The sequence below is a fragment of the Ricinus communis genome, chromosome 5 (genome assembly GCF_019578655.1).
Source record: "Ricinus communis isolate WT05 ecotype wild-type chromosome 5, ASM1957865v1, whole genome shotgun sequence".
Classification (NCBI taxonomy): domain Eukaryota; kingdom Viridiplantae; phylum Streptophyta; class Magnoliopsida; order Malpighiales; family Euphorbiaceae; genus Ricinus; species Ricinus communis.
This window is the reverse complement of record NC_063260.1, coordinates 31,451,457-31,465,116: the sequence shown is the minus strand read 5'-3', so window position 1 is coordinate 31,465,116 and position 13,660 is coordinate 31,451,457. Positions and strand designations below refer to the sequence as shown.

General features: G+C 34.4%; 2 protein-coding genes across 2 annotated transcripts; both read right to left on the bottom strand.

The window, feature by feature from the left end:
* Positions 1-2,080: 2,080 nt before the first annotated feature.
* Positions 2,081-6,694, bottom strand: LOC8284201 (calcium-dependent protein kinase 21). The gene is made up of 8 exons (XM_002518438.4): positions 5,340-6,694; positions 4,309-4,452; positions 4,034-4,186; positions 3,565-3,680; positions 3,192-3,359; positions 2,977-3,104; positions 2,479-2,578; positions 2,081-2,398 (listed from the first exon to the last, which is right to left on the bottom strand). The coding sequence occupies exons 1-8, from the start codon at positions 6,109-6,111 to the stop codon at positions 2,324-2,326; spliced, it is 1,656 nt and encodes a 551-aa protein (XP_002518484.1). The 5' UTR covers positions 6,112-6,694; the 3' UTR covers positions 2,081-2,323.
* Positions 6,695-10,147: 3,453 nt separating this feature from the next.
* LOC8284203 lies at positions 10,148-11,277 on the bottom strand. The gene has a single exon (XM_025157209.2). The coding sequence runs from the start codon at positions 11,103-11,105 to the stop codon at positions 10,440-10,442; it is 666 nt and encodes a 221-aa protein (XP_025012977.1). The 5' UTR covers positions 11,106-11,277; the 3' UTR covers positions 10,148-10,439.
* Positions 11,278-13,660: the final 2,383 nt, after the last annotated feature.

Below are 13,660 nucleotides of genomic sequence, written 5' to 3'. Positions count from 1 at the left end.
CCTTTAATAGTTATATTTGCTGCTAATAGTTCTTTGCTTTGATCTAACAAAGCAAAAGCAAAAGCAAAACCATTAACATTACCAAAACTTTAATGAGGAATTAATGTAATTACGTACTCTTGAAAAATGGGTAATTGATTTTCATAAATCAAGGAGCTTTAGTGTAGTAGTGTACTGATCAGATGCATCTTGCTCTATCTTGTATATTTTATCTTAAAACCATATCTTAGTAGTAATTTAATTGGAAACTTTGTGTTTTGTGTTTGATGATATAAAAACAATAAGAAGTGGCTTGTTATATAAATGGTGTGACCATACCCCCATTTTTAAGCAAGCTTCAGGAGCATCCGAGGCATTGCTTAATGCTTATATTATTTGATAGTTAAAAATATATCAGTACAACTGGATGTTCGGCCGGATTTATTAATTTTGCTTTTGCTATATTTATACAATCACATTACTTGCTTCCAAATGAGACAAACAAAATTTAGTGGGAGGATATATTTGTGTTTATATATGTATGTATATATATATATATGCATTTTACCCTTATTCGTTTTATTTGTTTAACATCCAACTTTTCACTGTAATTATGATATAATAAGACTTATTTTGTGATATGCTATTTTATACTTGAATAATTCTCAATTACAATTGATCGATAGTAATCTTTTCAATGTCATCATTGTAGTAGAAAGAGAATTATGACAGTACAGTTTTCTTCTAACATTAAGAGTCATTGTTCTTGTCGTCCCAGTAAGAAGGTATTTACTAATTGCACAATACATAATCAACTAAAAGAAATAAATATATCTGTATATCTAACATGGAGCCATTGTCTGCGTTAGTGTCTTGAAATCGAATTTTGTGTCTGTTCCTTGCTTTGTACTATTTGGCTTTACCCAATTCTTTATCACTGGCATATACTAGCTTCCTTGCCCAGCTGTGATCCTGCTCATGATATCAGAAAGCAAAATCAATCAGAAATCATTCTTCAATTCAAAGGGCACAACCATTGTTGAATGACACTAATGACCCTGTTAAAGATAAATTTCTCTTACAATCAACTGAAATTTTGGCAACAAAAAAGCCTGTAAATGATTGAGAGATGTGCTCCAATTATCAAAAGCATAAAATGCAACTGACCCATGAGTTCTCATTAGTATGATCACTGAAAAATGAAGAGATAAATTAATGGAGATTTTTGCTGTCTGTGTCTTGACTAGCGAGTCCATGAACCTTTTCCAAGGCATAAAGAAATTGTGTGCACACGTGCATGTAATATTATTATACACAGAACCAACCTCACGTGGAAAGGTGACCCAAATGGTTGTCTGTATTGCAATTTGTGTCAGGAGAATATGAAGCTAAAACCTTGGATACCAATCTTTCTAATTTTAAATTATGGGCAGTTATAAAATTTATTAGTCCAAAGATTAACAAGCTAATCCTCCCAAGTATCATAGATCAATCAAAATTGAAGGGGCAAATTAGTCTTTTTAACACATGAATTGAAGGCTGCCTAGTTAAGTAACAGCATTAATTTAATCATCTTTAGGGTTCCCCAGAAAAAAAGTACTGTATGGTAAAGCAGTTTGTAATGAGTACACAACGTCTTTTATTTTCTTTTTTTCTAATTGGATTTACATTAAGAGTAGGGCTAGATCTAAATGGAACAAATTGATTATATATGGACCTTTAAGGTGGCTATAGAGTTTGAAAGAGCAAATTCAATATCCAATCCTTGTTTAAATATAGTTTGGCTTCTAAATTCCAATATCACAAGGCGCCAAGCAAACCTTTTTTACATAGTTCAAATGAGAGTTTCGTTGGTCAAGAAAAGAAATTTGACAGTCTGCTCATACAGTTGAGAGAAAATTCTGCAAACAATATCTAGATGTAAGAAATAGCACAAAAAGAAAATCCAGTAAGCCACGAGGAGATCAACTTTAGCTTTGTGGTGTACTTTAATCGTCGTCTCTAGAGCTGTGAGGTTGCGAGTCCAAACTCCTAACCAGAGCTTGATAAACTAAAGAAATATAGTAGCATGCGGAATTACCAGTCAAAACCATTCATCATATATCACAGACGTAACTGATAATATTATTTGATTAGAACTCATAGCAAAGAATCAGGTTAAAAAGGAAAGCTTCAAAGTAGAAGAGACAAGAAGATAGATATGCACAAACAGTAAAAACGCAAGTCTAAAAAATCTAAACCTCCTGCTTAAACTGCCCCTTGCAAATTCAAGGCAGCAGCTTTGTTATAATAGCTTGCTCAGATCCTACACATTCAACAATACCTCAGCTCCTGTTCATATTGACTAAAACAGCTTTTCTGCTTGTTGTATTCCACTTCTCATCATAGCACAGAACTCTTCATAGTTGATTCTCCCATCCTATCCGTTCGAAATGTATTATTGGTACAGAAAGCGACACTATAAAAGAGTTTAAAAAGTTCAAATAACTTGTTCCTTACATTATCTGTGTCCACCTCAGATATTATTTCCTTAATAGTAGCTTCATCTCCCATACCATACTCCTTCATGGCAGACTCTAGTTCATCTCTTGTTATATACCTGTAATGAACATTAAAAAGATGGACTTTCTTGAATTGATTCAACTCCAAGAAAATGCAAAAGGCTGTTAAACACAAGCTTCTAAGGAATTCAAGTTAAAAATATTGCAGCAATAGAGATGTGATGCGAGTGCTAAAAGGGTATCCAAAGGAGTTGGGATGCTTTAGTGCACTTCTGATCTCTACTGTCAATTTTCATTTAAAAAATAAATATTTCTTCAGGCATTTCTACTAATGTTACTATTCGCATTTAAGGACATAATAAGATGGGAATTTTAGAAATATACTATCTCATTTATCAGTTAAAAAATTTCATAAAGCATTAGCAACCAAATACTATTAAGTCCAGAAATACCAGCGGAGGTGGCTACTATGAACATTGGAAAACTGAAAGCTCACCCGCTACTATCTTTATCAAAATGCTGAAATGCTTTGTATAGATGCTCATCTCTTTCCAGTCTATATCTATGCATTGTAGCAGAGATAAATTCGATGTAGTCTATTGTTCCATTCCCATCCACATCAGCCTGAATACATTACATGGATAATAAGGCTATCAGTTAACTATGAGATGCAAGTTGAATGAGGATCTGTCAGGACCCACTAATACTTACAGCTTCCATGAGTTGTTTAACTTCGGTTTCAGAAAGTCTTGACCCAAGTCGAGCCAAGCCTGTCTTCAGTTCTTCATAGGTGATAGTGCCACTCTTGTCAGTGTCCATGTTTCTAAACATCACTTTAAGACCTTTTATTTCTTCTTCAGAGAGACTTTCAGCAATAACCTAGGGAATTTCAAAGGACACAAATATAAGATAAAGAATATGGAAAGAAATGCCATCTACACAAAGTCAATTCAAAAATAATCTAGAGACTTCCAAAGAGCAGTGCTTTACTTGTGGGAATGGTTTTTTAAATCTCTTACATGTAAAATAAAATAGAAAAACCTGAAGGAATAAGCAAGGAAACAAGCTGATTTAAAAGTTTTACCTTTAACGCAAGCTTCTTGAGCTTATTCATTGCCCTGAATTGCTTCATTCTAGAAAGAACAGCACTATCAATTGGCTTGTCTGATGCTGCACCTCCATCTTTAATCCATGGATGGTCTAAATATATAAAGTAACAAATATCAGCCAGAAGCATGTAAACCTAACAAAAATCCTAATGCAATAGCAGAGAAGTCAACAGTGTAAGTATTGATTGATGAATAGCAACTAATAAAGTGAAAAACACCCCAATCGTCCTGCCAGATAAAAGGAACCAACAGCTATTGACACTAAATTTATGTGAATGCAGCATATGTTAAGAAATCCATTAAAGCAACTATACACAAGGAGATGATCCAACAAGTTACATAGAATTCCATAACTAGATAAACAAATGAATAAAAAAAGATCTGTCCAAGTATCAGGAGCGACTTTCAACCAAGTTCAGAAGGAAATTATAGGTAGTTTTATACCAAGAACTTGTGCAGAAGTGATTCGCTTTTTTGGGTCCTGGGTAAGCATCCTCCTGATCAGATCCTTGGCACTGTCAGATATTGACGGCCAAGGTTTACTTTCAAAATCAATATCTCCTTGAAGAATTGCATCAAAAATTCCATTTTCAGTTTCTGCAATGCAAATTAAATTTATCTCAGGAACCTATGCAGCCATTTAGATGTAGAATATGTATATGTATATATATATAGTCACCTTTTTAGCAAAACAATCAAATAAATAAAATGGTCTTTACCAGCCCAAAATGGAGGTACTCCACTAAGTAGAATATATAAAATAACTCCTGCACTCCAAACATCTATTTCCTTTCCATAACTACGGCTTAATACTTCAGGAGCGACATAGTAAGCACTACCTACTTTATCACGGTATGTTTTCCCTGCAACATATTTTGGAGAAGCTCAGTCAACATCTGTATTTATGGTTACATTAACACACAATACAAGATTTCTAGAAGCAAACTCAAATGATGAATTTAGAGAGATTAAGAGAAGCAGCATCTATACAATAGTTCCCATCATTATTTTATACATAATAACTCCTAATATTTCTCTAATTCTTTCCATCCTGCTTTATAACTGTATGATACAAGACATTCTTCTTACTTCTCAGTGTTCCCTTCTATAATAATGTCTTGCTCATCAAAACAGCAAAATAAAGTCCAGAGCAAGTTGTACATGCATAAACAGTTTGCTACAAGCACTGAATATTAGCCAATTTATTCCAATCACATCAAATAGAATATTGAATAGAAGAATCTTTAGGATCTTGGTTATTATCATCCTTCATCAGTTCCTGTATACAGGAATAGACAAACATCCAGGATACGGTGTGTAGCCCCAGAAGCAGACCTGATTCATTAAGGATACTTGAGCCTACAATGTGAGAAGTAGGACCACTTCACAGTTAAAATAAACAGAATGAGCAGCGATTATACCTTCCGGAAATAAATCAACTTGCATATCTGACCTGCAAACTAGCTAAACAGTACTAACAGGAAAAGCAAGAGTATGCAAAAGCTTAGACCAGAAAGTAAATAATTCACCAATTTACACCAAGGCGAACTGTTTGCCCTTTCTGAACCAATCAAAAACAATAATCTAATAACATCAAAATTATGTAAATAATGCACCAATTCTAAAGACTGAACAAAGCACAGCCCTATGCAACATCACAGCTCACGGGTAGAAATCAATCCATCTCAGCAACAGAAGTAGCATATGTCGTATTACCTAATGTAAACAGAAAGAAAATTAAGAAATTGACCTTCCTCAATGAATACAGACAGTCCAAAATCAGTGGCCTTAAGCGTAGCTCCTTCATCCTTGCTAGCCAGCAAGAAATTCTCAGGCTTGAGATCACGGTGGATTACTCCCATAAAATGGCAAGCATGCACTACATTCACTATATCCTTACAAATCCTAGCAGCATCCCTCTCAGAATAATGCCCCTTAGCAATAATCCGATCAAAAAGCTCTCCACCAGCACAAAGCTCCATCACAAGATGCACAGACTGTCTATCCTCATAAGCACCTCTAAACTCCACAATGTTAGGCTGCCCAGACAAGTGCTGCATAATCTGAACCTCTTTCTTGATATCTTCTCTATCACTCTTACTAATTAGTTTTCTCTTTAAAATGGATTTGCAGGCATATGTATGGCCGGTGGAATTCTCTGTGCATAAATATGTAATCCCAAATTGGCCTCTACCTAATTCTTTACCTAGAGTATAGAACTGCCTAATATCATCCAAGGGTTTGCCAAGTATAGTTTCTGGCTTCTGAACAGGCTTTATTATGGGTGCTGGTGCTGGTTTTACTGGAGGAGGGGTTGATGGTTGTGGCTGCGAGGGTTTTGCTTGTGGTTTTTGTGCTTGAATTTGAGGAATGATGAGATTTTGCTGCTGCAAATCCCATTGTTGCGGGTACTGAGGCTGCTGCTGCTGCTGTTGTGGCCTTGAATTGCCAGTATTTGCTGGCCTGTATCCATTATCATTCTTTGGTTTTGAAGGCTTCTCCTTGCTCCCGCAGCAACCCATTTCGTGGTCAAAATATGGGGTTCAAGAAAATAAAGTAGCGAACTGAAAACAGATGTTAAAAGACTGAGACTTTTCAGTTTTGGACACGAAAAGGAAGATATGGGACTCAAGAAAAAAAGAAAGAATTGAATTGCAACAAATATTAAAGATCGAAACTTTTTGTACACAAATGGCAGATAAAGATTGTGGTTTGGAGAATTCAGATAAAATCCCAAGTCAAAAGTTTCGAGCTTTTTCAGAACTGAACAAGAGAGACATAAATTGACACGACAAAATAGATTAGAATCAGATGTTTCTACATTCTATAAACAACCCAGAGTACTAATAAACGTTGCAACACGAAAGGAAATGACTTTTATGTATTTTTAGTAGAAAAGGGAGGCCGTATCTGGTTTCTATAATCTAAAACTGTATGAACACAAAACATTTTCAAACACAAAAACTCAAAAGACTAGTGAAGATTCTTCACTCCCATTACCAAAAATTAAATGCAATTACATGTAAAGCTATTAAACATTAATATCTTCACACGTATTCCCTTAATTATCTGTATTTTTATGTTTTAACAATTTAAGCGCATTTAGAAAAGGATTAGCTGTCTAGATTATTGTCTAAACCTTAAGGGATACATGGCAATCTTACAAATACTTGTCTACTGTCAACTAAGGAAGGCTATGCTTGCATAATTGAGAAATCCATGGCTTAATCTTTGCATTTATATACATTATATGTTTTCTTTTTGCATTTTTTTCAAATATTAATCATATATATAGCTAATTAAAAGGTAAAATTATATCTGGTCGGTATTTTCACTTGACAGAATTAAATATGTAGTTATTTGTGAGTTTTAAAAAGAAATCTAATGATAATTTTCATTTTTATAGAGATTATTGGGTTTTCAGTTTCAAGTGAATAAACAAAAAATAATGATTAATATTAGATTAAAGAAAGTCTGGAATTCTATTCCATGGGGCCAGAGAAAAGAGATATTCCAAACCAAACATCAGGGAAATCAACATTCCAATTAATTTCATCTTTGACAAAATGGTTTTTTTTTTTTTTTTTTTTTGTCTTTTCACTTTTGCTGCAAAGCACTTTGGGGATGTATTATTTGAAAATAAAAAACACAGGGAGAGAACAATTGCACCCTTTTCTTTTTCTTTTTCTTTTTTTTATTATTTTTTTATTTATCAAAAGAGCATATATAGTTTCACATTCATTAATAAATCACATAATTTGTTTCTTTCATAAGAATTTTAGATTAATATGGATAGTGACTCTGAAACACTGAAAAATTCCACCCCATATCTGAGAGTTGTTGATATTATTGATCAACTATATCCATCAATCCCCATCACCAAATTTATTATTTTGTTTTAGTATATAATTAATTAATGCATTAAATTCTTTTACCAATTATTTTATAGGTATTCTCGATCCAATCCAAGCATAATTCAAATTTGAAGTTTGTCAAAAAAAAAAAAAAATTTAAAAGAAAAATACTGTAACGCAAACGAAATTGCTTGCCACCATTATATTCACATTTGTGGACTATAAAGACAGAGCCTGCAAATCATAAATTTCTGTTTGCCAGGCACATCCTTGTGATTCTCGTGATACGACGAAAGCATTGCTCCAGGTCTTAGCTTCTCCGATTTTGGGTCTTTTCTAGATTCCGAATTTTTCTATTTTCTTTTTTTCTTAATAGTGATGGCGACAAAAATGATAACTTTTTATCGATATTGGTATATACTGTGAATTCGAGATTTTTTAAAATTTTTAGGATTTGAAAATACTCCCGGATAGTTAATTTCATTTCCATTAGACTTGAATTAGGTGCAGAAATTATGAAAAGTAGGAAAGGGGGACAGGTTCATGAACCTTGTTACTTTAGGCAATGTATCTTCATATGAATGTGGTCTGAATTTCATAAATTTGGATGAGTTCCTGATACGTGAAATTTAAGCAATGACCCAGAAGTAGACGAAAATATCGGAAATTCACAAGAGGGCTAGAAAAAAAGATGAAATGGGTTAAAATGGGCTTCATTTTTAAGGCCTTGAGAAAGCAGCTGCATATTGGGGGTAGTCTTCCTTAAAAGCCTATGTTATCTCATTGACATAATTTGGATCAAAATGGAGGCCTAAGGAGATTAGCAATAAGTTGAGTTTTTTCTGGTGTTCTCTCATTTGTACTGGCCTACTGGTTGAACAGTTTACTGCTCTACTACTTTTTTTTCTTTTTTGTTTTCTTTCCAATTTTCAGAAATCAGTTCTTTTCTTTTCCATGAAAAGCAATCCTAACTGCTGATAAAGCCACACTGCTGTGGTTTCAGGACTAAACATTGGAAAAATCTTTGATGGGCTTTCTTGCACCAAATCCAAGCTGTTGGCTGAAGCTTATGGCATCTGCCTCGCTCTGAAGCTTGTCTCTGATGCTAACATCTCCAATTTTCTATTTTTGTTTTTCTATTAATTTTGTCATCAATCTTGCTGCTCAGGTTTTCCTTAAAACTGATGTTTATGTTAGCCAGGCAAGAGACAGACTTTCTAGCTGGACTGATGTTAGTGCTGCTGCTGCTGCTGTCCCCAAATGTAAAAATCAAGCTGCTAAGCGGTTAGCTAGATTCTTGTGATTAACCACCCCTCCACCTGAGCTACTTTCTTTGATTTTATGCTGATTGTTCAGGTTAATATATTTTCTTTTTCTGACAGAAAAAGAAAAGAAAAGGGAACCAGTTCATTTTATTAAAATATATTTTTTAAATAAAATGAATGTCAGGTCGTCATAAATTGTAAATGTTAACAGCACTGCTGACAGAGGTACTAAAATTTCAAGAGAAAAATTGCAACCTCATGTTGTCACACAAGAAGGTTTTTCTTTTTTCCTTGAGGAATATTCAGGCCCCGAATTTATCAATAATGACACAGGAGTATCAGAATTAGTAAAAAGGGCTAGTTATTGTAAAGCTTAATAATGCATTATTATATTTTTTGCTTTTCTTTTAAATGAAAACAAAATGGGAATTCCAGTTGCACCATTTAAGTACTTTGAGGTGATGATGAGTTTTTGTCTATCTATTGTTTGAAGTCATGTCAATTGCATGAATCATCAAAAAAGAAAATGGAATCTCAGATTTTGATCATCCTCATCATGTTTAGTGGACCCTTTAAATATCCCAAAATCTTGTACTGCTACTTATAACACAGCACCATACTTTATAATATTATTTATATATTTAAATAAATAAATAATAACAAAAACCAATGGCTGAAAACAGTTGTGAGCTGTGAGCCCAACAAATAGTAGAGTCTCTTTCTTGAAAAAGGTGAGTCGCAATGTATAGACAACTCTAACATTGTTTCATGCCTTTCTTCTCCTTGTCAACTTGTTCTGACTGTGGCTCCATCTATCACCTTCCATTAAAAAGCTTACTTGTCCTTGGCTTCTTCCTCTTCTTCTTCTTCTTCTTCAGTCCAGGTGATATGGCCCCCACTTTTCTCTCCCATTTTTATTTATTCCATGTGTCCTTTAATTTTCATTTTTAACCAATCTTTTATCAAAAACAATATGCCCATATCAGATCCCTTTTGCTGCTTAGCTCAACCTTTTTTTTTTTATTATTTAAAAAATAAAAAGATAAATTCATGGGCTTCATGTTTCTGAGAATTTCGATCTTTCGGCCATGTTGTGAGCCTGCATGCATTTCCCTTGTATTACACATGGAGCAACTTATGTCCAACTCGGAAATAAACTGTCCTAACATCTACAGTAATAAGTAATACATTAGTCATTCTTAGGACAGTTATAATTTAGTACTTGCTAACCTAAGTACCTTCTTAGTAGCCCTCACTAAAAAGTTGCTAAACTTTCTTTTTTTGAAAAAAGAAAAGCCCATTCGTACCCTATAAAAGTCTTATATTTCTTTCCATATTATAGAGAACATTTATAGCCAGTTACAACATCATTTTATGTTAAAGATAGTGATTACAAAGAAGAAAAAAAAAATATACCAAAATCTTGACATGAAATGTTGTTAAAGAACAAAAACAATTATGTTTAAATTTGGAGGCTAGATTACCAGAAATCTAATGGAATAGCACATGGAACAGGAATTCCGAATTCCAATCTTGAGAGAAGAAATATAGGCACCTCGTCAAGCAAGAATCATGCTTGAGCTCACTCGTTGCAGAATTGACTCGGTTTTCGAAATCCGAGTAAACTCGGCCGAATCATTGCCCAAGGAAAAAAATATATATTATATAACCAATCTCAAGAGCAATAAGGGAGAGAGAGAGAGAGAAAAAAGAGCTGGGCTTGCATGTAGATTATCCATCGAAACCAGTTTGGTTCCAGACGGCGTCCCTCACACGCCTCAAGTCGCGGCCTTTAAGTGTCCTTCCTACGCCCTCGAACACGGAAGCATTACCCATTTTTCTACTCCTAGCATACACACGCGCCAAGTACTCGTGTGGGGGAACCATCTCCGAGTCACCCTCGTCAAACCCATCATCCAAATCATGCAGTGACTCAACTGAGTCAACTCGCAAGATCTTGCTCCAATCAGGCACGTTCACAGGTGCTGATGTGGCCATGTGACGAGGAGATGCTGCTGCTGGTGGTGCTGCCACGCTGTCATGATGCCCACGGAACTGATGCACAATTCTCGACGACGCCGTCTTCCCCGAAGAAGAATCTTCAAAAGCCAAAGACAGTCCACCCACGTGGCGGTCATCACCACGTGGGATTCGGCGGCGGCTCCTCATACTCTCAAAATCGGCGCGTGGGCTCCAATCTCCCTGTGAATTATTCATGAGTTGATTGTCATTCCGGTCGCCATCATCGTCCCCGTCATCTACCATCGACCAAACGTCTTCTTCTCCCAGCTCAGACGAGTCCGTGCCGAGCATGTCATGCCCGTGGCCATTACTGTATGTATAGCTACCTAGTAGCCTCTCGCTGCGACTGGCTGTTAGCCTCCTCCCTTTGGCCATATAGCCAAAATAAACCCAATTGATAAAAGAGAATCAAGAAACAGTTTTAGTATAAAAGTTTTTTAATTAAAAAAAAAGTATATATATATATATAAAAAAGAAAAAAGAAAAAAAAAAAGAGTAAATAGTTGTTATGAGTCCATAATCAGTTTGGCTCTTAACATAGAGTGGGTTTGCAGGTGAAGACGTGTATATATAAGCATTGGAGGGCTTCGCTACTTCACTGAATGAATAAAGAGAAAGGTTTCTAGTTTTTTTTCTTTTTCTTCTCTTTTCCCCTCATTTCATGTGAATTTGAGGTTCATTTTGTCTGCATTTCCTCGCTATCATAATAATGGCTTATATTTTTTTTAATGCATATATGGTGACGCCAAGATAGGCACCAAACTGTTAAAATAAAAACAACAACAACAAATACTAGAAAGTGGAGTATTTGATGGCCTTCTCACTTGCTTATGGTGGCGCGTGTTCTCTACTTACCAATTGGTTACAGAAGAGTGTGTTCTCATTTTTGTCTGAGGTGAGTGAGCTTTGCAACATTAGATAAGAAAGTGACTCGCCCAATTTTGGATACGAAGCTATAATTTTTTGTCCTAATTAATCTATTGATTCTTTTTTTAGTCAATCAGGTATTGAATCTCTTAAATTATCTTACATATAAACTCTAATTATTTATATATTCTTAAAATAATTAAATACTAACACGGTCTAGATAGATTTATATGAAGTCTTTCCGACTAAATCTATTACTATTACATATAAAATTTTATATTTATATGGACTCGTAAAATATAGATATCTTTAATGTACTAGCTCTTTCATTTAAATAAAATGATAATAATTTTTTTTATAAATAATAAAATATTATCATAATTATAAATTTAAATTTAAAATTTTAATTAAAAGAGAATAGATTATTACTGCCTCACGGTACGGCTCCTGTACAAATGACTGTTTTCCTTTTAATGTATCACATGCCTCTCAGAAGGTATTACTAGCAAAGAGTGGAGCTGTAAAAATAGAAACAGACACAATTTGGAGCAGTAAAATCCCATGATTATTTAGAGATTAATACATCTTTGATCTAATAATCCAAACAAGTCAAGGGAATTCCATAAAGTCCACGTCAGACTTCATTCTCTTCTTCTAAAATGGACCCCGCTCTAAGAACCTATCTTGTTTGACAATGTCAAATGCATCCAATATGGGACCCGTCCTCCACGTGGGTTACTCTTAAAAATACCTCTTATTCTACAAACCCTCCAATAGCCCAACACGTGTATGCTACTGACACAGGTGGGTCCAGTTTAGCCCATGTCACCATCATGCCACGTGGGCAACCAATAACCTATGATAAGAAACCCAAATAGATAAAATATCAATAGAAAACAATAATTTATAATGTTTAGGGTGTTGGGAGGGCTAATAATGAAAGTGACCGTAGATTTAACCATTGGAATTGCATAATTGATGGTTTAGGATGTAAACTGTTTTTATAGTATAGTTGATTTAATAATAATAATAATAATTCATAATCCACTTTGTCACCTCTGGGTGAAAGTTTATTTTTTCTGATAATTATTTAAAAAAGAAATATCTTAAAAAGGAAATATTGTAAGTTTTGGTGTGTTTGTAGGAGATGATGGGCACATTGGACGGTTGTGAATTGAGAAAAAGAAAAATGGTGGGGTCTGCATGTTTTTTGTTTGTGTGGGTCCTATAGAGGACTTTGTCTTCTTTTTTTTTTCTTTGAAATCTGATGATTGATCGAATTAAGACAAAATAACCAACGCAATATTTATATTTCATCATAAATTTATAATTCAAGTATTTAATGTCATACAAATAACATAAAAAATAATAATAATAAAAAATATTTCATTACATATGAAAATCGATATAAAAAAACTAAATTAATATTGACCCATCCAGTAGAAAAACTAATTAAACAATTAACCGTTGATTGATTAAATTTTTATAATCAAACCGTGCTCACCCATTAACCTTCCATCCAATCGTTCAAACTAATCTCATGGGCCTGGGCTTCTATTTTTCTGATAATGAAATAAATAAAAATGTGATATACCATGGCGAATTGAATGGAAATATATTTTTCAAAATTAAAAATCTAAACTGAGTTTATAATTCAGTTAATCATTAATATGTTCAGTGGTTACAATTTAATCTTATTTATTTACCGTACTTGCTTGACTCAATAATAAGTGAGAGTGTATCTATTTTGGAAGGACTGGGAGGGGTTGTAGCTGTAGGGTAGCAAGAATGCCCTTTATTTGGGATTTGGATAGTATTATTGGGGGACCCCCTCCCTACACTATTGGGGGTGCGGGACCCATTTTTGGTTCTTTGCAGTGACTGGACTCGTATTGGGCCCAGTTCCACTTGTTGGGTATGTCAGGTGTGGACCCTAACCCAATTCCCAGTTGAGCAGCATTGGACCTACAGTTGCAATCAGTATCCTATGTTATTGACTAAGCCCTTTTAATTTATCCAGCAAGTTTCAGTTTTCCCATCAGTAAAAATTGGAAAAACAAAAA